Consider the following 27064-nt stretch of genomic DNA (forward strand, 5'->3'; position numbering starts at 1 on the left):
AGGTACACAACACACCCTCCTATTGACTGGCCAAACAGCGGGAATAATGATGAGGCTCAATATAAAAATTAACTCCCCCCTGCAGTCCAGTCTTCTTTTCCCCACTCTGAGCTACTCATTACTTAACTGAGCATCACAAGGTGGGTGATGAAGAATCATAAGGAGAGCAGAGTTTTGAACCTCCCCTGCCCAGTGCCGGATTTACGTATAAGCTAAACAAGCTATAGCTTAGGGCCCCACTCTCTTGCCCCCCCCCCAAATTTTTTTTAAAGGAAAAAAAACTGGATGTACATTTCCAACATATAAGATAAAAAAACAAATACAATAAAGCCTACATACAGTTAGAGCTTAATTATTTCACTATTAATATACCTACTTGTCAGAGGGTCGTCGTGACTACTCTAGAGTAACTCCGCTTGAGTCCAGTTTGTCTTTAAAGACTTTTATTCTGCAAAGTATTTACAGTGTAAAGGTAAAGGGACCACTGACCATTAGGTCCAGTCGTGACTGACTCTGGGGTTGCACGCTCATCTCGCATTATTGGCCGAGGGAGCCGGCGTATAGCTTCCAGGTCATGTGGCCAGCATGACAAAGCCGCTTCTGGCAAACCAGAGCAGCACACGGAAACGCCGTTTACCTTCCCGCTATAGCGGTTCCTATTTATCTACTTGCATTTTGATGTGCTTTTGAACTGCTAGGTTGGCAGGAGCTGGGACCAAGCAACGGGAGCTCACCCCGCCACAGGGATTCGAACCGCCAACCTTCTGATCAGCAAGCCCTAGGCTCAGTGGTTTAGCCCACAGCGCCACCTGGGTCCCTTATTTACAGTGTAGAGACAGCTTAAAACATGACCTCTCATCCCGAATCAGAATCCGGCAATGGTGTATATCTGTTCCTATGCCAGCAAAGTAGTCTGGGCACCCCAAAACGCCGCCCCCCTTGACCTGCGTTGTGGTGCTCTCCTTACTTCTGGTGCCGGAAGGAGCAGAAGGTGCCCTGGCTCTGCAGCATCTCTAAGCGTCTGGCAGCCTCCCTCCGCCCCCAAGCTTTCCCATTGTTCCTCCCTCTGATTTCTCTCCCCCTCCGAGTCTCTTCCTCCCCCTCTGGCTCCTTCAAAACCCCTGGTGCTCTCTGTACTTGACGAGGTGGACGTCAGGATGATGGGGGCTGGCTCCCTGTAGGGAGTCCCCCTTACAGTACTTCTTAAATTTATTTCACTATTAATTCAGTTCAACAATTACTTTGATAAAATACATATTTTGTTATGTGCAAATGGCTTTAGATACTGTACCTATTAGGTCCATAAATTACCATACAACATACATTCAACACAAAAAAAGAGCCACAATTTGTTGTTGACAAAGGACAGTGGGACATATAAAGGACCCCATTATCTTCAGTAGCTTAGGGCAGGGGTCCCCAAACTAAGGCCCGGGGGCCGGATGAGGCCCAATCACCTTCTAAATCCGGCCCACGGATGGTCCAGGAATCAGTATGTTTTACACAAGTCGAATGTGTCCTTTTATTTAAAATGCATCTCTGGGTTATTTGTGGGGCATAGGAATTCGTTCATATTTTTTTTCAAAATATAGTCCGGCCCCCCACAAGCTCTGAGGGACAGTGGACCGGCCCCCTGCTGAAAAAGTTTGCTGGCCGCTGGCTTAGGGCCTCATCAAACATTCCAGCCCTGCCCCTGCCCCTCCCATTATCCATGTACTGTAACAATAGTCCTTCATTCTGCTATTAAGCTTAGGGGGGAGCAAGGATGCGAAGTCCTTCAGCCCCCTCCCACTGCGGAGAGATCATGTGCAAGAGAATTCAGTTCTTGGTGGGGAAAGGGGCTCATCCAGACTTCCTTTTGTACTGCGTTTCTAGGCACAGGTCCACACTTCAAAGTGCCATCCGTGTTGAAGCACTTTCCCTTTTTTATTTTTTTGCCCTTTTGCGCTTTTCCCCAGGGAAACATGCTCTTTAACACTGAATCAGAGCAAACAGCAATCTGCAGAAAACCCGAATTTCACATTCCCCAGGGTTTGCTGGAGATGATGTAGATTGACCAGCAAATGTGCACAGTTCTCTCTTCATGAACAGATTATAGTATCCTAGAACTGTAGAGTTGGAAGGGACCCCGAGGGTCACCCAGCCCAACCCCCTGCAATGCAGGAATCTCAACTAAAGCATCCATCACGGACGGCTACCTAACCTCTGCTTAAAAACATCTAAGGAAGGAGAGAATCCACCACCTCTCAAGGGAGTCCGTTCCACTGTCAAATTGTTCTTACTGTCAGAAAGTTCTTCCTGATGTTGAGTCAAAATCTCCCATCTGGTAACTTGAAGCCATTCGTTCGAGTCCTGCCATCCAGAGCAGGAGAAAACAGGCTTGTGACAGCCTCTTCCATGTGACAGCCCTTGAGATATTTGAAGATGACTCTCATATCTCCTCTCAGTCTCCTCCTTATCTGGATCATAGTATGAAACCCATTATTGTAGCCCCCCTTGCCTGTGGAGGGAGCTTTTCAGTGCTACATTCCACAAGAGCACAGCTATTATTATTATTATTATTATTATTATTATTATTATTATTATTATTATCATTTGTTTAATTTGTATACCATCCTTCATCTGCAGATCTCAGGGTGGTTCACAACATAAAAATGCAAGATAAAAACACAAAATCAATCAAAATTTTATTGCATTAGCCGGTTGGCCATAGCACATAACACATAAAACATTAATAATAATTATAATAGTAATAATAATAGCGGTAACCTACCGCTATTATACAGAACATATAAAACACTTACAAAACATTGGATATAAAAACATGCGATATAAAACAGAATTTGGTAAAAGCTAGGGTGCATCATGTGTGTTTTGTCCACTGGGGAATGTTTAGTGAAATCCGCGTCTGGAGAAAGTTAGCCAGTCGAGAGAGCTCTGAGTTTCAGGCCCTGCAAGATATAGATGACCACTCCGCGGGTAACCCTGGGGTTAGCGTCCACCAATAGAAATTTCATGCGGTCGTCTTCCAAGGCGATAAGCGAAGGGATCAGTATGAGGAGCCTTGGTTTTATTGCGTCGTATAGAGGGCAGTGAAAGAAAATAATAATAACAATAATAATAACACAAAATAATTAAAAACAAGGTGTTTTTGTTGTTGCAAACCCACACCCCTCCCCCTGCAAAGCTACTTGCTATGTGAGCCTCATAAGGCTACACCTTCAGCAGACAATTTAGATCTGTCTAGATTTCCTTTTATTGCATCCACATTTTCTGTTGCTCATCCCTACGGTATGTATCTGTAATTAGCAGTTGGTTTTCCCAGGTGGTCTCCGTATCCAGCACACCGTAAAGTCTGCAGTTCGCCTCAGCTATAAAGAGAATATACAGATTGACTGGGATGGGCATGGAACTCTTGTGATGAAGGTATTTAAATTGTATTTAAATTGATTTTTCCCTAAGAAAATATGGTTGTCATGTGCTAGAAATTCTAGATACGGTATACTCTACATGTGAGTAGAAGAGACTGCGCTGCAAACAATAGGCGCAGCAGACTTTTAACCCCAGTTGGCAGACCAACAAGAACTTCTGCTCTCGGGTTCACTGACCAGGCTCCACGCCATTGGCTGCCCATGACTGGGCAATTTAAACTTTGGACTCGACATGCTAACCTGCCCTGCAATGTGACCAGCTGGCGAATTTACAACAGCCAGCCGCTGGGATGTGACTCCTCGCTACCCTGGGAACGGAGGGCAACTTGCGAGGGGCTGCAGCCACCCTCCAGACAGATTGCAGATTGCATCTTGGCCTAATCCAAACCATTTCCTGCAGGGCCGTTTTAAGCATATCCGGCGCAATGGTGCAAAGATCCCTCCGGCGCCCCACACACACCCCGTTTCGCAGAGTTGTTGACCTTTTCCCAAGCCCATAGCTGCCAAGTACCCCGTTTTCCCCGGGAAACCCCCATTTTTACTTACCTTTTCCCGGTGGTCCCCCGTATCACTTCGTCTTCCGTTTTTCTCCGTTATTTTCTCCTGCCGGCGGCCATTTTTTCTGATTTGCCCTTCTATGGGCACAAAAAAGGCCGCCGTCAGCTTCAAAAGTCACATCTACGCATGACCAGAAGTGCGTAGACGCATCTTCCGGTGTCACACAGCTGCCGGTCCCGGATTCTGCAGTCCGGGACTTGGAAGGTAAGCCCAAGCCTCTGCGGTGATTGCTCTCCTCCCACAGAGGCTTGGGAGGGAAGATGCTCGCCTGCCAGCCATATGGTTGGCAGGACACAGCTGACGGATGTGCAGGGAAAGGGGACGCCACCGGCAAAGCCGTGCAGCTCCCCCACTCGCTGGGGTACCCCTGAGAGGCCAGCGCCCTGGTGCAACACGCCACTAAACCTTATGGGAAAGACGGCTCTGATTTCCTGTCTTATTAAACATGGATCACTTAATACTCAGGATAACACAGTTTTGACTCTTAAGGCAGCCTGAGGACACAGCCTTTCTCTGAAATTTAAGACACATGAAGATTTTAATTAATATATAAAATTAGATCATGCAAGAGCAAAGCCACGATTGACCTTTTCCTACCTTTCTGGCTAAACTTACTCAGGCCCCAGACGATGACAGCTGTGTCTTCTCAACTTCGAATGTGGTCGTGATAGTGATAAAAGCTATAGAACATTTCCAGTGCCTTTTTAAATGGTCATGTTCCTTTCCATCTGCTCCTTAAAGGTCAGCATTGTTGCTTTTGGAGCAATCAAAAATAATTTCACGCACACAAACACACACACAAAGTGAGTTGTTGCCAAATGTTTTAGACAACTGGGGGAAGTGATTTAGTACTTTCATCCCAGTGACCTGGGCAGACACTTCTGAGAAATATAATGAACTCTGGGTTTTCCTGCTATAGTCCTGAGGAACAACATCCATTTCCTACTTAGGACTTAACTGGAAAATTGGAAAAATAGATTATAAAGCTGAACACTTTTTAAAGGTTATATTGATTTCAGGAAAATTTCAGTTTTCTTTGGTTTGGTTGGATTACATCATCATGTCCTAATAATATTTTAAAAAGAGAGCTGGCATGCAACATAAAATATTTTAAAATTTTAAGTCCCGTGGATTTCAGCACGCTTTTAAATCTCCCCTTGAAATCAGTAGGATTTGAAAGTGTTCAACTTTGGCTGAATTGCACTCTGACAATGCAGTGTTACGCATATCAGTTCAGAAGGAAGACATACAGAATCCATTGGAGCTTACTTCTGAGTAAGTGTGTAAAGCATTGCAGCCTAGGGGGTGTATTGTTTGGAAATTAGCATTTTTTGCAACACGTACTGGTGCCAAAGTATGTGCTAGAGCACACACACTTTTGTGCCTTTTGCACGTTCTGTGTGATGAGAGGACTATTGCCTTCTGTCCATGGAAACAGAGTGTGGGCATCCTCTGAGGCCCTGCTATGGCAAATTTGTCAGGCATGTTGAAGATAAACTATTTGAACTGGGAATTTCCCTGCTCAGATTCATAGCAATTATGCTCCCCTGGATCTCAGATACAACACATTTTAGGTATAAACTGCCATATTAAATATGTTTATTTGTAAGAGTGATAGTGCTATAAAACAGGAGATTAATATTGATAATCATGTGACTCCTTCCTAATCCGAGATTTCTAATACTGTTGGGCACATGCAAAATACTTATATGAGCAAAACACTCAATCTGTGCTACCATTTTGTCATTTTGTATGTGCTGCCGAAGTGAGCACACCATTTTGTCAGTTGTGATCCTGAAGCACAGATCTGTTCTCTGCCTGAGGACAGAAACTATTATGTCAATCCAACACAGAGTTTAATGTGTACTTGTATACACTTAAATTTACTGTTGTTTTGGGTAAGGGGATCGTGGCCAGTGCCTTTCATCTTGTTTTATACACAGCACTTTCATATTTAGCACAGTTTGTATAAGGTTCATTCAACAGAAGTTCTATAAGCAGCTGGCAGGAGACAAAAAAATCAAAACATGTAAATACTGAATTTAACGCTTATGCTTCTTCAGTTACCCTCGGAATTCACGGAACGAACTTGTGGCCTGTGTGGCAACTACAATGGCAACCAAGGAGATGATTTCCTTACGCCTTCTGGTCTGGTGGAAACCCTCGTGGAGGACTTTGGGAATTCCTGGAAGCTCAAAGAAGATTGTCAAGATTTGCAGAAGCAAGATAGCAACACCTGCAATCTCAACCCTCGCTTAGGTACTGGCCCTTGCAATGAAGCCAGGGTTGGCTTGTGATGAAAGACAGCAGCATGTTTATCTTCTTTCAGCATAGAGTCTTCCATTGCAGACAAGTGCATGAGGAAACGGCTCCCTAAACATACCTGCCACGTTCCGGCCTGAGAAATAAGGGACCGGGCCGGAAGTAGCAGACCGGGAGTAGCGCTGCCACCATTTTGGAACTGGGCGGAGCATGCTCAGAAGTGACTTTTGATGCTGCTTTGCCCAGTTCCAAAATGGCCGCCATGCCAGAAGTCGCACTGCAGCCATTTTGGAACTGGGCAGAGCAGCATCAAAAGTCACTTCTGAGCATGCTCCGCTCAGTTCCGAAATGGCCGCCGCGCCAGAATAAAGCGGGGAAAAACAAAACAAAAAAATCTGTTTTTTCAGCTAGGAACATCTGGAAAAACGGGGATTTCCCGGGGAATACGGGAGACTTGGCAGCTGTGTCCCTAAAGTGGAAAAAAGAGAGACTCAGCTTGCCAGTTTTCAGCATTTTATCTCTGAACTGTCATGCTCAGAGCTTGTCAAAGAAAGGGAGAAAAGGCAGACCACCCCCTTTTGCCTTGATCCACCGTTTGTGTGTTTTTCTTCCTCCGGTCTGGCTGTAATAATAATAATAATAATAATAATAATAATAATAATAATAAATTTATCATTTATACCCCACCCATCTGGCTGGGTTTCCCCAGCCACTCTAGGCAGCTCCCAACAGAATATTAAAATCACAATAAAACATCAAACATTAAAAACTTCCTTAAACAGGGCTGCTTTCAGATGTCTTCTAAAAGTCTGATAGTTGTTTATTTCCTTGACATCTGATGGGAGGGTGCCACTACCGAGAAGCCCCTCTGCCTGGTTCCCTGTAACCTCACTTCTCACAGTGAGGGAATCGCCAGAAGGCCCTCGGAGCTGGAACTCAGTGTCCGGGCTGAACAATGGCGGTGGAGATGCTCCTTCAGGTATATGTTATCAGCTAAGCCACAGTTTGGCTTACTGCATTGTCCAAACCGTGGCTCTTGGTTTGTCTGGCAAACGGGTTTGGCCTGGTGTTACATGCTAACTGGGTCAATGTGTTTTTTGATGGCTTACGGTGGTTCCTATTTCTTTCTACAGCCGACAACTGCTCATCTAACATTTTGAAATTGTTTTCATTTCAGCCAAGTACGCTGAAAGCTCCTGCTCGGTTCTGTTATCCCCGTTGTTTGAACCTTGCCACCGCAAAGTCAGTCCTTCTCCGTACCTCAAGAATTGCCGCTATGATGTCTGTTCTTGTTCCGATGAAAAAGACTGTCTGTGTACGGCCATCTCTGCTTATGCGATGGCTTGCGCGCGCAAAGGAGTTCTCATCAACTGGAGGAAGCCAGATTTTTGCGGTATGTACACATTGCCGAAATGTTAGTAATATAAAACATGACATGATGTTTAATGTGCTTTAGTGTGCATTGTGGGCACGTGGACATATATTTTAATGCGCGTGGTGGGTATGCAATTATGCATGACTGGCACGCCCTTTCCCACTTCAAATGGCAGGCCACAACCTTCAGCATCAGACGTGGCCCAGAACTATGCAAAGCCACAGCAAGGCTTCATAGTTTTGTGCTTAGGAAGTGAAACAGTAGAGGAGGGGGGGGGGATGATCCTCCTTTGAAATTATGCAGGCCTGGAGACTGCGTGAGAGGATGGTGGTAATGAACCTCTTGTTGGCAGCAGTACTATGATAGAATGATGCAGCAATCGCAAAAGGAACGAGGGGAAGAAATGGGAAAGGACCGCAAATGGTAAAATGATGCAATTGTACTTGGGAGGTGCTTTGGCACATTCAATTGCCACAATTAATCTTTGATATGTGGTGCAGTTCATTCTTCCTTTCAACTGTCCATTATGTGCATTTACACCTTGCACAAAAGCTGGCTTTCTGTGGCTGCAGATCCCTTAAAAGCCGCATTACGTGATCCTGGCTTCCCAGGTACCTCTCGTGGCTCAACAGAAAAAAACGTTTGCTCATTTAAATGGATTGAGATTGCAGCTGGCAGTTTTGCATAATGACTGCTGATGGACCAAAGTATTGGATAGCTTCCTGCTCAGGGACTGAGGGTCATATTTCATAATATGTTTATCCTGTGGTTTCCCCATGAGCGCAAGACTTTACTTTCACAAATAGCCAGCACAGGGTGCCTAGTCCAGATTGGGAACCTGCCATAGGGCTTGGGGGCTTGCCCAAGGGGAAGAAGCCTTTACTGTGGTCCTGATTCAGATTGCCCCTGTGGTGTCTGCTGTTTGCATAGGGGGAAAAAAGTTTCAATGGGAGCAAATAGGAGTTTTCTTCTTATGCAAACAGGAGGCAGATTGTCCAGATCAGGATTACAGTGGGGGATGAAATTGGGCTGAAGCCCCCTGCTGGCTGTCGGCATCCAGGGTCGAAAAGCCAGCTGGCTCGGTCCCAGCTGGATCACCTCCCTCTCCGCCTTCATGCTGCGGAGATTCATCGACCTCTGGCTCTGACATAAATCAGCGACTCAAGCTTGGTGACTTGAGCATACATGTTATTGTTTAGTCGTTTAGACGTGTCCGACTCTTCGTGACCCCATGGACCAGAGCACGCCAGGCACTCCTGTCTTGTACTGCCTCCCGCAGTTTGGTCAAACTCATGTTCGTAGCTGCGAGAACACTGTCCAACCATCTCGTCCTCTGTCATCCCCTTCTCTTTGTGCCCTCAATCTTTCCCAGCATCAGGGTCTTTTCCAGGGAGTCTTCTCTTCTCACGAGGTGGCCAAAGTATTGGAGCCTCAGCTTCACGATCTGTCCTTCCAGTGAGCACTCAGGGCTGATTTCCTTAAGAATGGATAGGTTTGATCTTCTCACAGTCCATGGGACTCTCAAGAGTCTCCTCCAGCACCATAATTCAAAAGCATCAATTCTTCGGCGATCAGCCTTCTTTATGGTCCAGCTCTCACTTCCATACATCACTACTGGGAAAACCATAGCTTTAACTATACGGACCTTTGTCAGCAAGGTGATGTCTCTGCTTTTTAAGTTGCTGTCTAGGTTTGTCATTGCTTTTCTCCCGAGAAGCAGGCGTCTTTTAATTTCGTGACTGCTGTCACCATCTGCAGTGATCAAGGAGCCCAAGAAAGTAAAATCTTTCACTGCCTCCATTTCTTCCCTTTCTATTTGCCAGGAGGTGATGGGACCAGTGGCCATGATCTTGGTTTTTTTTGATGTTGAGCTTCTGAGCACACTTTAGCTAGCAGAATAAACTGTACAACAGAAGAAACTCAGGCTGTGGATACATACTAAACTATGGATTTATTATTCATAAATCAGGACAAAGAAACATGTTGTCTCTTCTTGCTGTCTTACCGGAGAAAGACTCAAAACAAAAGCTATACACAGAGCGGAAGTTCTGCTCACGGGACAGCAATCTGTGCTGAAATGTAAACAGACATGTGACATGTAACAATCCCATGCCTGCAGCAAAAGGTGGCATGGAATCACCCAACACTGGCATCCCACCCACGCCATGTTCCGTATTGGAACCTGAGCACAGGGCTGTTAGTGAAATAAGAATCTTGTGCTTCAGGGCAAACCGCATGATGCATTGCTTGGCCCTGACCTGCTTCTTCCACGGCCAGTTAAAATGACTCGAAAGAACTAGAATCATAGAATCGTAGAGTTGGAAGAGACCACAAGGGCCATCCAGTCCAACCCCCTGCCGAGCAGGAAACAGCATCAAAGCATACTTGACATATGCCTGTCAAGCCTCTGCTTAAAGACCTCCAAAGACCACACTCCTTGGTAGCAAATTCCACTGCCGAACAGCTCTTACTGTCAGGAAGTTCTTTCTAATGTTTAGGTGGAATCTTCTTTTTTGTAGTTTGAATCCATTGCTCCGTGTCCACTTCTCTGGAGCAGCAGAAAACAACCTTTCTCCCTCCTCTATATGACATCCTTTTATATATTTGAACATGGCTATCATATCACCCCTTAACCTTCTCTTCTCCAGGCTAAACATACCCAGCTCCCTAAGCCGTTCCTCATAAGGCATCGTTTCCAGGCCTTAGTTTTTCTCCTTGGGATTCTGGGCAATGTAAGAATGATTGTTTTGTTTTCTAGAAGCTCAAAGGAGAGGTGGTGGAGCTGTGCTTATGCCAATATTGTTCTGTCCGCTGTGGACTCTTGAGCAAATAAATTTTGTGGGGGTTGAAGTACTACAAACAAAGCCCCGCAGAAACCTGCCAAACAAAAGAAGCACACACCTTTGTGCAATCGTGGGCAACATGCCGAGGGTAGCATTAAAGGTGTGGCGTTGATGGTTCAGGAACCAGTTTTCATTCTTGGGATTCGGGAGGTGGGGAATATCCTGTTCCTTCGGTATTGAATTATATTTCCGCTATTCTAATTCTGTGCCCCCATTTTGTATTTTTGAGTTGTGAACCAGCCTGTGATCTTCAAATGAAGAGCAGCATACAGATAAAATAAATAAAAATAATAGACATTACTTTAATTTTGTGGCCAGCAGCAACATCTGTTTGTTTAAAAAAAATTATTACCAAATGTGGGTTTCTGTGTGTTTTATTCAGAATGTATTTTAGTCAGCATCATGGCTTTGGCAGCAGGGAGCAATTTAATAATAATAATAAATTATTATTATTATTATTATTCCCTCTTTGCGGTCCCAATTAAAACCACACATACCTCACACATACTGTTATTTTGTTTATTTATAAAATAAATAATTTATTGTTATTATTTGCATCTGTTCATCACGAAATTAAAGTAATACCTAGTTTGGCCTTCTGGCTAGCTTATGAAAAGAGAAGAAAAACTACTCTCGCAAAGAAAAAGCACTTTATACGCGCTGCTTATGCATTCTAACACTGTGACACCAGATGGCGCTGTGCAGATCCATTTTGCCAATTTTCTCATACAAAGTTTGCAAGGCGTTTTAACTGAAAAGCTTCTTTGACGTGTCTCGATCCAGCCTCGGTGCCATATAATGTTGAGTGCATGAAAGAATAATTGGTGTTTTGCAGGGCTGCATTTTCCTATAGTCATTTTGTACTCACAAGGACTTTCTAGCTATGATTTGGGTCCTTATTTTCACCCAGTGCACCGCACTTGAATAACCCAAATCCCACCAAATAGAACATTCAGACATGAATGCTGGCCCAGCAAAGATGGACTAACCTCTGCCTTTGCTAGGACTGCAAGAATTTGGCTGCAGGGAAGGGAATCCAGCTGGCAGGGTACGGGGTTCATACCTGGTGTCTTGCGTTTAGCACCTTCAATCTTCCGTTATGTAGCTAAATGTGCAGGTGTCACTCAGGGCCAGTTAATCTGACCTGGTGGGCCTAGAGCATGGTCTGAAGATTGAGACTACCATTTTGTTGAAGCTAAACAGGCCTGACTCAAGTCTGTACGCCACCTTGCGTTCCACAAAGAGAGTTTCAATTCTATTCATGTTTTTTTCTTCTTCCTGTTTTTGTGATTGTAAGCTGCCTTGAGTCCCATCAGGGAGGAAAAACCAGAGTATAAATAAATTAAAAACAATAACAAAATAGTATGGATTCCCCCAAATTATTGTGTGGGGAGGATCTAGGCTGCAGTGGCTTTTGAGCTCAGAAGGCATCATCCTTTGGAATGTCTTTCCTTAAGACAGCACTTTTTTTGCAATGATATCACATTTCCTCAGCATTAAAAGTTTGACATTTGGAAATTGAAATAAAAAAATTCCTTCAGTAGCACCTTAAAGACCAACTAAGTTTTTATTTTGGTATGAGCTTTCATGTGCACGCACACTTCTTCAGATACACAGATACACCGAAACAGAAGTAACCAGACCCTTATGTATATTCAGAGGAAATTTTGCTGCCACATACACCCGGAAAACACTATTACTGGCCCCAACAACATCCAACATACCATCTCAGGACTATTTAATTGCTCATCTTCTAACATTGTGTATGCCATCAAATGCCAACAGTGCCCTTCAGCTCTCTATATTGGACAAACAGGCCAAACCCTACGCCAAAGGATAAATGGACATAAATCTGACATCAGGAACCACAAGACAGAGAAACCAGTAGGAGAACACTTCAGTCTCCCAGGACATTCTATACAAGATCTCAAAGCAGCTGTTTTATTACAGAAAAATTTCAGAAACAGACTGGAAAGGGAAGTTGCTGAATTGGAACTCATTACCAAGCTTAAAACCATGGAGTCACCTGGGATGAACAAAGACATATGATTCTTATCTCATTATGCTTTTTCCCTGCAGGACCTATTGCAGTCATCAGCAGTCGTTAACAGCAATCAACAGGTTTACCACTCCTATCAGCCCATCACCCATTCCCACCCACCCCCACCACCCTCTGAATATACATAAGGGTCTGGTTACTTCTGTTTCAGTGTATCTGTGTATGTGAAGAATTGTGCATGCACACGAAAGCTCATACCAAAATAAAAAAACTTAGTTGGTCTTTAAGGTACTACTGAAGGATTTTTATTTATTTTTGCTTTGACTCAGACCAACACGGCTACCTACCTGTCTTTGGAAATTGTTTCTCCATCCTGTCCCCATTGGGATGTGTGTTATGTAGTGTGGTTGATAACAGGTCCGAGGCATATACAGAATCCCACCTGTGGTATGTCTAGTGGCAAGGGGCAACTCTGACAAAAGAGGGCCATCTCTTCTCTCTCATCTTCCAAAATAGCATTCCAGTTATATCAGTAACTGTAAAATAATAATTAAAAAATCCACAATACATTTCATCTCCCCTTTACTCTGTTCTACAGCTTTGAGTTGTCCAGAAGGTCAGATTTACCAGCAGTGTGGAAGTCCATGCAATCAGACTTGTCGATCCTTGTCCTATCCGGATACAAACTGCAATGAGTTTTGTATGGAAGGTTGCTATTGCCCTGCTGGGTTATTCCTTGACCAGCAGGGAGACTGTGTGCAAAAGTCCCTGTGTTCTTGTTACTACGATGGCGAGATCTTCCAGCCAGATGACGTCTTTTCCGATCATCACACCATGTGGTGAGTGCATGGCTTGGAACTAATTGTATCCCACCTTGCTGTACATGGCTGTGTCTAAATCTAGGTCTGGAAGGTGAGGAGAACAGTAAGCAGGGCCAGGCCGGGATACAGTGGTAACTTGGTTTTCGAACAGCTTAGTTCACGTAAACTTGGAACCCAAACGCTGCAAAACTGGAAGTAGGTGTTCCAGTTTTCAAACTTTTTTCGGAAGCCAAACGTGCTCCCTTTTGCGCCCCCCTGTGTTCCTGTTGCGCTGCTCCTTTGCAACCCCCCATTGTAATTCAAGCCTTCCATTTCTGATTGCAGTGTTCTGAGGTGATATTTGGAGCTTATATTTGATGCTTTTGTTTTTGCTATTTATTTTGCGTTTTTTTGTTTTGAGGCTTTTTCAGTTAATTTGTTTTTGTGACTGTGTGGATGCCAGTTCAGTTACTGATTGATTGATTGATTATGTGGCTGCGGAAATGGATAAAATCCCCCCATCCAAACAATGACTATTATCAATGCAGGTAAGATTTTTTTTATATATAATTTTTATCATCTACAATACTGTTTTATTTATTTTATAGTACAGTACATTGATTAGTCCTTTCATTTTATGGATCAATGGTCTCGTTAGATGGTAAAATTCATGTTAAATTGCTGTTTTGGGGGTTGTTTTTAAAAGTCTGGACTGGATTAATCCATTTTGCATTACTTTCTGTGGGAACACGCGCCTTGGCTTTGGAACGCTTTGGTTTTGGAACGGACTTCCGGAACGGATTAAGTTTGAGAACCAAGGTTCTCAAACAGTATTTTGCTGCTTGAAGCGAAACAGAACATGGCACCCCATCATTGCTTCCACTGGTGACTGGAGGTGGCCGGGGCAAGCCCTGGTATGCTGAAGGCAGCGGGAAGAAAAAAGGAGGCTATAGAGGAACAGTTGGCAGTGGCGAGGTCGGTGATAGAGGAGGAGGTGGTGGAGGCAGAGCTGGTGACAGGCACAGGAGGAGGCGAATGGCGTGCATCTTGGGGGCCCAGATCAGTCATCCCTCCCAGCTCGCCCCATCCTGCCGCCTGATGCAACTGCCTCACGGTGCCTCATGGGTGGGCCTGTCCTGCTTTTAAACTACTAATGAGATGCAACTTGGCCCAGGATCAATATTCCACATTCCATTGGGCTACCTGGCTTGCTGCCCAACCCCCCTCTTTTTTGCCTCTGGAGATTGTGGTTGTCAGGGGTTGTTCAGACTACTCCTGAGTAATGAGCTTCCACATACTTGTCTTTCAAAAGTCTTTATTGGTGCACGTTATTTACAGTGTAGTGAGCTGTCGGTTCATGACTTCTCATTCCGTTTCAGAATCCGGCACTGCCCCTTTTCGCAACTTTGACCAACATAAAAGCCTCGGGACAGTGAATCTCCTCCCCTTTCTCCTCCTCCTTAATTCCGGTGTCAGGGGGAAGAGTCTATGCTCTGCTTTCTCCCTGTCCACCCTTCCCGCCTCTCTCTCTTCCCGCCTGTGGAGCAGGGGCTCTCCCATGCTGCCAAAGACCTGGCACTCCTTCTCCCACTCCTGACTAGCCCCTTCAGACTCCGCGCTTTCATGACTGCTTGGAGACGGACTGCTCCTGATGAGAGGGGGAGGTTCTCTATAACCTCTCCCCCTTACATCCGTTGACACCAGTCAGGTAGCCATGTGGCTACTGGCTGCTGCGGCAGGCCAATCCAAAGCAGAGTATGTAAACCGTTCCTCAGTTTATTCCAAGGGAGCTACTGCTTTTTTCTTTCTTTCTTCTAGCTATTGTGAAAACGGCTTCATGCATTGTAGCTCAAACAGGCTTCCAGGGGCTTTCCTGCCAGACGTTTTCTTTCAACACCGTCCTTCTGCCAGAGGTTAGTATTTTTATTTTTATTTACAAAAATGAGTTTGAATAATTATCATTTCTTTATTATTCTATCCATTCCTCTGCTTAATGCTTCATTATTATTACTTTTTGGACAGGGATACAATAGGGTACGGAGAATGAGCGATGAAGTTTGACCCCCTTTGGAACATTGTAATGATTTACTGTTGGGAATTGTCAGGGTTGTATTGACTACTCTTGAGTAACGACCATCCACATGCTTGTCTTTCAGACGTTTTTATTGGTGCACATTATTACAGTGTAACGGACTGCTGATTTCATGTCTACCCACTCGTGTTCTGGACCAACATAAAAGCCTCGGAACTGAGAAGCGCCTCCCTTTCCTCCTCCTCCTCAATTCCGGCGTCGGGGGGGGGACGGGTCTTCTATCCATGGGCGTAGGCAGGGGGGCAGGGGGGGCAATTGCCCCCCGTAGAAGCAGGGCCGCTGGCCAGCCTGCCCCGCTGCCCGCCTGGTGCCGTCTCCCTTCTCCCTGGCTGGCTGTGGGGCGGGCGGAGGGAAAGCCAGGCAACCGCTTTGCGCGGCTCTGGGGCTTTCCCTCCACCTGCCCCGGCGATTGCAGAGGGGGAGGAGGGGATCGGATCAGCCCGAAATCGGGCTGATCCTGGCTCCCCCTCACCCCTGCCGATCGCGGAGGGGGAGGAGGGAGTTGGAGCAGCCCGATTTCGGGCTGATCCTGGCTCCCCCGCGCCCTTGCCGATCGCGGGGGGGGGGAGAGGGAGTCGGAGCAGCCCGATTTCGAGCTGATCCTGGCTCCCCCTCGCCCCTGCCGATCGCGGAGGGGGAGGAGGGAGTCGGAGCAGCCCGATTTCGGGCTGATCCTGGCTCCCCCTCGCCCCTGCCGATCGCGGAGGGGGAGGAGGGAGTCGGAGCAGCCTGAAATCGGGCTGCTTCGATCCCCTCCTCCCCCTCCGCGATTGCCGGGGCGGGATGAGGGAAAGCTGGCAAGGGAGAAGGGAGCTTTCCTTGCCCCGCTGTGGCCCCTCCCCCGCCCCTTGGCCCCCGCCCCTTGCCCCCCTGATTTTCATCCTGGCTACGCCCCTGCTTCTATCTGACCTATTCCTGTCCTCTCTTTCTGCCTCCCTCTATTCCTGCTTATGGAGCAGGGGCTCTTGGATGTTGCCGGAGCCCTGGCACTCCCTCTCCGCTTCCTGACTCCCTCCATCAGACCCTTCACTCTCATGATTGCTGGGAGACGGGCTGCTTCTGATGAAGGGGGTGGGTTCTCTATAAGCCCTCCCCCTTACAGGAATGAATGCTAATTCTCATGTTCCAATTTTATTTCTTAAAGCAAAACGAAGTGTGGCCTGCAGGCACCCAATGACCATGTTTGTATGTCCTGCAAATGACCTGAGGGCTAAAGGAATTGAATGCATGAAGACCTGCCAGACCTATGAATTAGGCTGTTTCAGCCAAGGATGTACATCTGGCTGCCTCTGTCCCACCGGATGGGTAAGAATCATAGAATCGTAGAGTCGGAAGGGACCCTGACGATCATCTAGTCCAGTGATGGGCAACCTTTTGAGCTTGGTGTGTCAAAATTTGCCAAAAAACCGAGGATAACTCGGGTGGTGTGTCTCTTTGAGAAAAAAACCATAATTTTGCGATATTTATAATTTAAATAACAAAAATGTATAATTATAATATATAACTGTATTTAATGTACCAAAAACTAATTATTTAACCTAACCAAACCAAACCAAACCAAACCAAAAAACCATTATTTATCACAAAGTGCCCAGAGTTGTTGAGCTTTTTTGGGGGAGCTGCTATTTTGGAGGGTTTTTTGGGGGTGCAAAAGTTGCTTTGCTTTTGGGGGGGAATGCCAAAGCACTAAAACCCCCAGCACAGAACAGGTTAAAAAACCAATCTCTGGCTACCAGCAACAACAACAACAACAAAAGGATCCAGGTTTTAACAGCGGAGACAAGCTGTAGCGTGAGGAGGAGCGGGAGAACAAATGGGGGGAAAACAAAAACAACAACAACAACAGTGTGAATGGGCCAATGGGGCGCGTGCCAGCAGTGAGGGCTTTGTGTGTCACGCCTCACACGTGTGTCATAGGTTCGCCATCACTGATCTAGTCCAACCCCCTGAAATGCAGGAATAAGCAGCTGTCCCGTATGAGGATCAAACCTTCGATCATGGTGTTATCAACAGCACACTCTAATCACCACTCCTGGATTCCACTTCTGGGTTGGTGGCAATAGTAGCGGCGGCGGCGGCAGGAGATTCACCTGTGAAGGTGCCCCTTGGATTCTGCCGCCTGAGGCAGCTGCCGAAGTCTGCCTCATGGATGGGCCAGCCCTGCTAGTCACAAACGTAGAAATGTAGAAAAATGCAAACACAACACGCTGGCTAGTAACACTTAGTAAATACATAGTCGGTATGATGCCACTCAAAATGTATGACTAAGCCACTTCAAAATAATATATATATCATACAACACACCTCATAAAATATACAAGTACAGTGGTGCCTCGACTTACGAATTTAATCCGTTCCGAAGGCACCTTCGCAAGTCGAAAAATTCGTAAGTCGAAAAACGCCATTGGAAACACGATTTCCCATAGGAATGCATTGAAAACGGAAAAATTTGTAAGTCGAAGCAACCCTATCTAAAAATCCGTAAGTCGGAAAATCCCTATCTAAAACCGTCGCGCGTTTTTTTTGGATGTCGAGACATTCGTAAGCGCGCGGCCATTACCCCCATTCGCAAGTCGAAAAATTCGGTTGTCGAGTCGTTTGTAAGTCGAGGTACCACTGTAACTGCAAGTTGTTATATGTATCGGAGTCAAACAAAGATTCAAACAACCAATGAATAGCGAGTGAGTGGTGAATTCTAACACTTTATTCTGAAACAGTTGAATTATTCCGGATGCACTGTCCTTTTGACAGTGTCTTCCTTTGGGACTTTTTTGAGACGTCTTCCTTTGAGAGACGGTTTGCGTTCCTCGCTATTTATTGGTTGTTTGAATCTTTGTTTGATTCTGATACATATAACAACTTGCAGTTACTTGTATATTTTGTGAGATGTGTTTGTGTGTGTATATATATATATATATATATATATATATATATATATATATATATATATAATATTATTTTGAAGTGGCTTATTTGTATATTTTTAATCATCATCATCATCATCTTTTATTTATATCCCTCCTCGGCCGAAGTTGGGCTCAGGGCGGCTAACATCAGTTATATAACATTAGTATAAAATCAAGCAATAATTAAATTACCTCCTAAAAACAGGTCAAATCAAATTAAAGTCTAATTAGATGGCTTTCCACAGGGTTAGGGCTGGGAACAGGTTAAGTGTTCATTGGCCCAACTGTTTACGCTGATCTCATATGGATGGGCATCATCCCGATGACATCATCCCGATTATATATTTACTAACAGTTGTTAGCCAGCGTGTTGCGTTTGCATTTTTGTAGATTGTCACATTTTGCAACACGGGGGGGGGGGTTGTGTTTCTTCAGTCACAAATGTAGAGCAGAGCAAAGAGACCTACTCATTGTTGAGGCTTTCAGCTGAGGGCATAAGAGTCTGCAGAGCAAGGACAGTGGAAGACATTGTATTTTCCCTCCCTCTGCATATTCAGTACACATTGTCTGGACATTGTCTGAATATCCTCTGGACAGGCTAGTTTTTCCAGGCTAACCTACTTCACAGACTTGTTGAGGGGATTAAATGGAGAGGATCGACGTAAGACTGTCCTAAGTAAGCACATTGGAGAAAAGACAGGAGTCAAATGTAATAATGATTGCAACCTCTATACTGAGGAAAATATTTATTTAGCAGATTTTTGGGAAAACTTTCATTTTTGATTGACTTTTTCTATAAAACAAACAAAAAAAGCCACTTTTGTTACAATGTAGGAAACAAAATACCAGGGACCCAGGTGGCGCTGTGGGTTAAACCACTGAGCCTAGGGCTTGCTGATCAGAAGGTTGGCGGTTCGAATCCCTGTGACGGGGTGAGCTCCCGTTGCTTGGTCCCAGCTCCTGCCAACCTAGCAGTTCGAAAGCACGTCAAAGTGCAAGTAGATAAATAGGAACCGCTACAGCGGGAAGGTAAACGGCGTTTCCATGTGCTGCTCTGGTTTGCCAGAAGTGGCTTTGTCATGTTGGCCACATGACCTGAAAGCTGTACGCCGGCTCCCTCGGCCAATAATGCGAGATGAGCGCGCAACCCCAGAGTCGGTCACGACTGGACCTAATGGCCAGGGGTCCCTTTACCTTTACCTTAGGAAACAAAATGTTTCCTGTATGTCAGTTGTAGAAAGGCAGTAATGCCAGGCTACAGATATAGGAAAAATGTATCAGAATGTACATATTCACACATGAAAGCATCATCCATAATTCTTCTTTTCCTGAGAAAAGAAGCTGTCTCTTTTGTTACTTGCAGACTACTTACTCAGTTCAAGTCTTAGCCCTGCGTCAAAGTTAGGAAGGCGGTCTAGATTTAACCGTTCATTTATTTTAATCATATATCCTGTAAATCTTCATTTTGGATGTGTCTTTGCCAGCTGTTTTTAATTGGCTGGGTATAACATTTTCCCATTTGATAAAGCAGGAAGAGTATTTTGTAGGGCACTAGATGGCACTGTTGCTCAAGGCTTCTTCTCAGCTCCTTACTCGACTAAGAAGTTGATGCCTAAACAGCTAAAGAGATCCCCCTGCCTTCTTGATGTTTGTGTAGAAACCTGGAGTTTTGGCATCTGCAGCTTTGCAGGCTAGATCTGCATAAATGCTGTCTTTTATGAGAAAGAGGTTGAAGCCCCATAAGTTGGAAAAGCAGGGAAAGGAAGGTGGGGAAGAATCATCAACATTTATTTGGAGGCTCAAAGCAGTTCACAGCATGAAAAAAAACATTGCACAAAATTTAAATGCAATAATGAAAGCATCTCGTTAAGAAACATACAGTGCAATAAATCAAGCAATTCCCTTAAAAAAATAATTGTAAAGTTTAACAATAACATACAAAAAAAACCCCAAAAGTAACACACCGCCACTATTAAATCTTGACAAGATTGAAAGCTCCTAAACAGCCTGCTTTTCTGGATTCACAGCAAGCTGTTCTCTGTCACCTTCAGCCTTAACAGTTTTTGATAGCAGGAATCGGTCAGGGCCCCTGGACCAGGGAGAAACAGGCCAGCATCTTTGCAGGACTCCCAGGTGTGACATTCTCTGCTGGATGCCAAAGAGATAATTGATTCTAAAATTTCATTATTACCAAATTCTGAAGGCACACATTGCGCTCATTCAGGTTATGTGGGCAGTAGACTCACTCAGGGTTAAGATATATCTTTAGTATTCGATTTCATGAGGTTCGATTGAGAATGCCAGTCAACTGACTGTTCAAATATTTTACTACTGTTAAAATCATCTTCTTATATTATTATAACGTATTACTTGCCCTTCACCCTAAGGTGTTCGGATAGGTTACAACATCAAAACACAATAGCAAACAGAGTTTAAAGACCTTTTGAACCAACACATGATTACAGAAACATTATTATTATTATTATTATTATTATTATTATTATTATTATTATTATTATTATTAACTTATACCTTGCCCATCTGGTCGGGCCTCCCCAGCCACTCTGGGCAGCTTCCAACAGGATATTAAAAAAACAATAAAAGATCAAACGTTAAAAGCTTCCCTAAACAGGGCTGCCTTCAGATGTCTTCTAAAAGTCAGGTAGTTGTTTATTTCCTTGACATCTGGTGGGAGGGAGTTCCACAGGGCGGGCGCCACTGCCGAGAAGGCCCTCTGCTTGGTTTGTAGCATGGGTCCTATAAACACATCTCACTGGTGTCAAAGGTCATGGTAAAGAGTGGTGTCTTCAGTATTCACTGGGAGCTGTATAATTTGGCCCTGGTAGTTTTTACTTATGTGCCTTGTTTTCCTGTTCCTGTTGTGTGCTACCATATTTATTCTGTCACCTATAATGATTTCATAAAACACCCGTCTCTGTTCTAGGTAAGACATGGAAACAAATGCATTGTACCTGAAAAATGCCCCTGTTTTCATAACGGGCGGGAGTATGCTCCAGGAGAAACGGTCATGAAAGATTGCAATACCTGGTAAGCAATTGCTTTTCGTTGAGGTCCCTTGGCTCAGGAAGGAGACTGATTTTGCATTAAAATAAAACCTGACTCTGTATGACGAATTTTTGAAGGTTCACACCCAGCCTCAGTAATCAAGTTTCTTGCTGGGAGGTGGGGCCAGCCCGATTTATAAACAGGGGGTGGAGCCAACAATAGCCAGGCAGTTGGCTCTGGAGATTCACCCTCCCTCCCCTCCCCTTGTTTAATGTTTCTTGTTTGCAGGTTAACTTTTTCTTCCTGTTTAGCGGGTGCTGCTACGCTCTTTGACTGGTTGCTGTTGAAGGACCGGGAAGAAATTTTCCTGCATTGGCAGGTTTTGTCTTCCCCGTAGCAATTCGTCACAACTTTGGCGGTTATGGCTTTGGGTGGAATCCTTTAGTCTTTTCTCCCCTATATGGGGGGAGGGGCTGAAGTAGTGACTCACCCCCCCTGCGGCAGCGATTCCAGGGTCCCCCCTCTTAAAGGGGTTATATATATGGGTGTCGCTGGCCATACACTGAAAGGTTGTCAGTGAACTACCCTGCGTGTGGGGATATGGGCTGGGCTGCCTGCTACACTTACATCTCTCAGAGCACCCCCATATCCCATTTACCCTTATGAGCCCCAGTTGGAAGGGGAGCCCACCTTTCCTGCAAAGAATCAGAGGGCAGGGGGAGAACAGAAGGAAGGAAGGAAGGAAGGAAGGAAGGAAGGAAGGAAGGAAGGAAGGAAGGAAGGAAGGAAGGAAGGAAGGAAACATGTGCAGGGCACTATTGTGGGATCTTGCTGAGACCAACATGTAGACTATCACCCCACCAGCTTCTGAGATCCAGGAAACTCCTGGTACCCCAGAAAAAGATTCTTGTACTGTAGAAGTAAAATAAAGGTAAAGGGTAAAGGGACCCCTGACCATTAGGTCCAGTCGTGACCGACTCTGGGTTTGCGCGCTCATCTCGCATTATTGGCCGAGGGAGCCGGCGTATAGCTTCCAGGTCATGTGGCCAGCATGACAAAGCCGCTTCTGGCAAACCAGAGCAGCACATGGAAACACCGTTTACCTTCCCGCTACAGCGGTTCCTATTTATCTACTTGCATTTTGATGTGCTTTTGAACTGCTAGGTTGGCAGGAGCTGGGACCGAGCAATGGGAGCTCACCCCGTCACAGGGATTCGAACCGCCGACCTTCTGATCAGCAAGCCCTAGGCTCAGTGGTTTAGCCCACAGCGCCACCTGGGTCCCCAGAAGTAAAATAACCAGATTTTAAAAGGCACCTCCAGAAATCTTCCCAGAGACAGAACAGAGATAAAAGAGATGCTAAAATAAATAAAATAAAAATAGGAGCAGGTGATAAAGGACGCAGCACCAACCACAATGAAACAAAAGGAAGAGGCGGTGCCTCAGAAAGGAGCTGCAAGTTCCATTTTTGTAAAGCAGTAAACTGTCCCAATAATGAATTGTTCAACATATTCCAGTAAAACCTTGCTCACAGCACTTTCCAGGAATGCAGTGTTCCTGTCAGGGCAGATGTTCCTTTAACGTGTTGCCTTTTTTTTTTTTTTTTGTTACCAGAAATTAGGGGCCATCCTTGGTAAACAGAGAGCCATAGGAAGTTTGGAGTCTCACGCCCTCGACTACTATTTAGTCATCTTATGAGCACACAAAATAGAAAAGAATGAATGAAAGGAAATACTAGCCTTATTACATCCCTTATTTAACCCATACTGGCCTTCAGAGGGCAATAAAAGTGTTTTTGTAAGAGAATAAGCAGCACAGAGTCAGATATGCACGGTAAATCGCTACATGTTGTAAAATGCTCCACTTTGTGTTATGCCTAGATCTTTTCTGGGAATACAGAAGTGGCAGAAATTTTTACACATAGCCTTTAAGTAAAGAGAGAATCTATTTGCGTGGACAGGCGGAGTCCCCCCCCAACCCCAGGAGACCCCTAAGTGGAATAATGAGTCAAGACAACTTGCTATGGGATTAAAATTGGCCACAACTTTATTAAGATATAGGTGTAGGGAGACCTTGGCTCAGGCATTGGGCATTTATCCTTCCCAGTCTCCAGCTGGGGATCCTCGAGACTTCAGGGGTATCCAGAATGTGTGGGGATTGGGCTGGCTCTGGAGAACATATGTTCAAGCAGAGAGCCCGCCCCCTCGTTTCGCTGCCTTCGCAGGGGAGAGCAATGACAACCTCTCGGCGTATGGCCAATGCCTCCCCTCAAGACCCCTTTAACGGGGAACTCTGGTATCACCGCCGCAAGGGGGGGCGTGGGTCACCGCTTCATGCCCTACCCCCCCCCCCCATTTAAGGTAGATAGACTAAAGGATTCCGCCCAAGGCCTGAAACCGCCAAAGTTGTGACATTTTGCTACGGGAAAGGCAAAACCTGCCAATGCAGGAAAATTCCTTTCCGGCCCATCAACAGCGAACTTGACGTAGCAGCACCTGTGTACCTGTGGAGAAGAGGTTAACCTGCAAAAGAAGACTTAACTGAGGGAGGGCAGGGTGGGAGAAGCTATGGAGCCAACTGACGCTTCACAGGTAAGATTCACCTTCTGCTGTGTGGGCAGGGCGATCCCCTGGCAACGCCTCTCCAGGCAGGATTGGACAATTGGCTGAGATAGGCAGAGACCTCCAGGTATCCAGTGGGGGGGGGATGAGGCCAGCCCAAACTACCAGGAGCAGCACTGGGATGCAGGGGGCTGCGCTTGACCACGCAAAAGTCACCCCCCATTTGATGTGAGGAGCGGTCATTGTGGTAACTTAACTTGCTGTTTGTGGGTTCCATACACACAACATTAGTGTATGCTAGACTGTACATTTCTTTAAAGAAGGAAGTTACTGGTTTTTTTTTCAGAAGCAGCTTTTAAAATGCATGGATTGCAATCCAGATAAATTTATGCATGTTTAAGATACACAGTTTTCAACAGGGGAAGATTTCAGCACATGTTTAACCCTCCCAATAAAATTTGTGGGTATCATATCTGCCCTCAGTCTCCTCTTCTCCCGGCTGAACATCCCCAAGCATTCCTCATCAGACTTTGTTTCCAGATCCTTATCATTTTGGTTGCCCTCCTCTGTACATATCCCAGCTTGTCAGTATCCTTCTTAAATTGTGGTGCCCAGAACTGGACACAGGACTCCAGGTGGGGTCTGACCAAGGCAGAATAGAGCAGTATTCTTACTTCCCTTGATCTGGACACGAGACTTCAGTTGACATGAAAGGGTCGTGGGTACAGCCTGGAAAAGTCTGGAGATTACTAGACTTTCAAGCATATAAAATGGTATGGTTACACTGGTTTTGGGGTGGTTTTTTTTTTTTGCCTGTTTGGTCTTTGGTACTGGTGTGTTGTTTTAAAGAAGATGTAACTATTCTGAAGCACATAAAAAGTTTTTTGAAGCCTGGTTCCAGATTTCAATTCTCTCAGAGGAGAAATAAGTTTGATGGCACCCACAAACTTTGGGTGGTTTCCAAACTAAATTAAAATTTGTGGACCTCTGAAGTTTTAACAGTGTCATAACCAGGGGATAGGACTTTAATTTTTGAAGTGTGTGTGTGTGTGTGTGTGTGTGTGTGTGTGTGTAAGTGTGTAATCTGACTGTCTAGGCTGAAGAAGCTTGTTATCTTCACAAACGTGAATAGGTATTGCAATGATATCTAGAAATGTTAGTGTCTCAAGGTTTTATAAGTAACATGATGATTTTTGCATGCTTCCTCAAGACACAGGCTGTCTTTTGTACCAAATTATAAAGCAGACTTTTATTAATAAACATAGGCAATAACAGCTGCTGGTCTTTTGCCCTCTGCAGTGTTTGCCGTGCTCGAAAGTGGGAATGCACAGAAAATGTCTGTGATGGGAGCTGCTCAGTCATTGGCACATCTCATTACTTGACCTTTGACGGACTGAAATACAGGTTTCCAGGGAACTGTCAGTATGTGCTAGTTCAGGTAAGAGGGGGGATAGAATGCAGTTCTTGGAGATGAGGGTGGCGGCCGCTGAGAGAATGCTAAGAGTTAGAGATATGTAAAACTACCATGGAAACTACAGGGACACGGGTGGCACTGTGGTCTAAACCACTGAGCGTAGGGCTTGCTGATCGGAAGGTTGGCAGTTCAAATCCCCGCGACGGGGTGAGCACCCGTTGCTCGGTCCCAGCTCCTGCCCACCTAGCAGTTCGAAATCACTTCAAGTGCGAGTACAGTGGAACCTCGGTTTATGAACACCTCGGTTTATGAATTTTTGGTTTACGAACGCCGCGGACCCATCTGGAATGGATTAATTCACTTTCCATTACTTTCAATGGGAAAGTTCGCTTCAGTTTATGAACGCTTCAGTTTATGAACAAACTTCCGAAACCAATTACACCCATGCTTCAGGTTAAGAACGCTTCAGGTTGAGTACTCCGCGGACCGTCGGGAACAGATTAATCCACTTTCCATTACTTTCAATGGGAAAGTTCGCTTCAGTTTATGAACGCTTCAGTTTATGAACAGACTTCTGGAACCAATTGTGTTCATAAATTGAGGTACCACTGTAGATAAATAGGTATCGCTATAGCGGGAAGATAAACGGTGTTTCTGTGTGCTGCTCTGGTTCGCCAGAAGCGGCTTAGTCATGCTGGCCACGTGACGTGGAAGCTGTCTGCGGACAAACACCGGCTCCCTCGGCCTATAGAGCAAGATGAGCACCGCAACCCCAGAGTCATCCACGACTGGACCTAATGGTCAGGGGTACCTTTACCTTTACCTTACCATGGAAACCTATGGACACTCTTTTGGCTTCCCTCAATATTCTTCAGAATTTGGACCAGAGAAGAAACCCTCAAAGTCACTTTAGATTGTATATATTTGATGACAACTTTAAATCAAGAGCGTGATTTCACAGTCTGGCATCGGAGAAGAGCCCACCATTGTCTCATCAAGAGGCAGTAGGCCTGGATAGGAAGGAGAGCAGGGTCACAACAGGCCATGCCCAATAGGGTGCAAACATTGGCCAGTGAAGCAAGCATAGCCAGCAGGTTCCTAAGATGTTGAGTAGCAAGTGGGGCAGATCAAACATACTTTCCAAGTTGTCACAGTGATGGTTCACTTTTAATCTGGTGAAGATACCTCACAGTTCTTGTTCTATTTTTTTTTTTTTGCATTTTAAATTTTTATTGAAATTTAAACGAAAAACAAACACACCAAATATTTGAAACAAATAATACAATGAATCCAAAAATCTTAACTCAACTAAAAATTAATCATCAAACACAAAAATTACAAGATCATTTATACTGTTATTGTAGTGTTGACTTCCCATCACCTCCCGTAGTGCTTCTCATCTTTTTTTTGCAAAAAAAATCTCTTTTGTACATCACTGAATCCAATCATACCAACAACTCTTATACCCTCTAATAAAAAGCCAGTCATTCTAAGGCTGCCATGGAAATTACGTTATAATTATTTCTCTCTTGTATATATCTCCTAAACACATCCCATTTTTTTTGCAAATGACTGTTTGGTGGTTCCCCTTAGGTTATCTGTTAATTGGGCCAAGTTTATCATATATGACAATTTATTTTGCCACTCATTGATTGTTGGGACGGTATCCCCTTTCCACCTGCCCGCAATTAACGATCGAGCGGCTGCTGAGGCATATAAGAAAATATCCCTGTACTTAACCGGTATATCTTTGTTCAGAATTCCCAACAAAAAAGCTTCTGGCCTTTTTTGAAAGTTTAGCCTGAAAATCTTTTTCA

At 44.9% G+C, this 27064-nt stretch overlaps 1 protein-coding gene across 1 annotated transcript in view; it reads left to right on the forward strand.

Moving 5' to 3' along the window:
• VWF (von Willebrand factor) overlaps positions 1-27064 on the forward strand; it is a 158022-nt gene that overhangs the window by 33361 nt on the left and 97597 nt on the right. The window contains exons 13-20 of the mRNA XM_035138705.3: positions 3326-3426; positions 6053-6248; positions 7429-7644; positions 13067-13307; positions 15087-15181; positions 16505-16665; positions 21211-21314; positions 25133-25271. Coding sequence (XP_034994596.2) covers positions 3326-3426; positions 6053-6248; positions 7429-7644; positions 13067-13307; positions 15087-15181; positions 16505-16665; positions 21211-21314; positions 25133-25271 — 1253 coding nt within the window. The remainder of the gene's footprint in view (positions 1-3325; positions 3427-6052; positions 6249-7428; positions 7645-13066; positions 13308-15086; positions 15182-16504; positions 16666-21210; positions 21315-25132; positions 25272-27064) is intronic.

The sequence above is a fragment of the Zootoca vivipara genome, chromosome 5, assembly GCF_965207765.1.
Source record: "Zootoca vivipara chromosome 5, rZooViv2.hap1.1, whole genome shotgun sequence".
Lineage (NCBI taxonomy): Eukaryota > Metazoa > Chordata > Lepidosauria > Squamata > Lacertidae > Zootoca > Zootoca vivipara.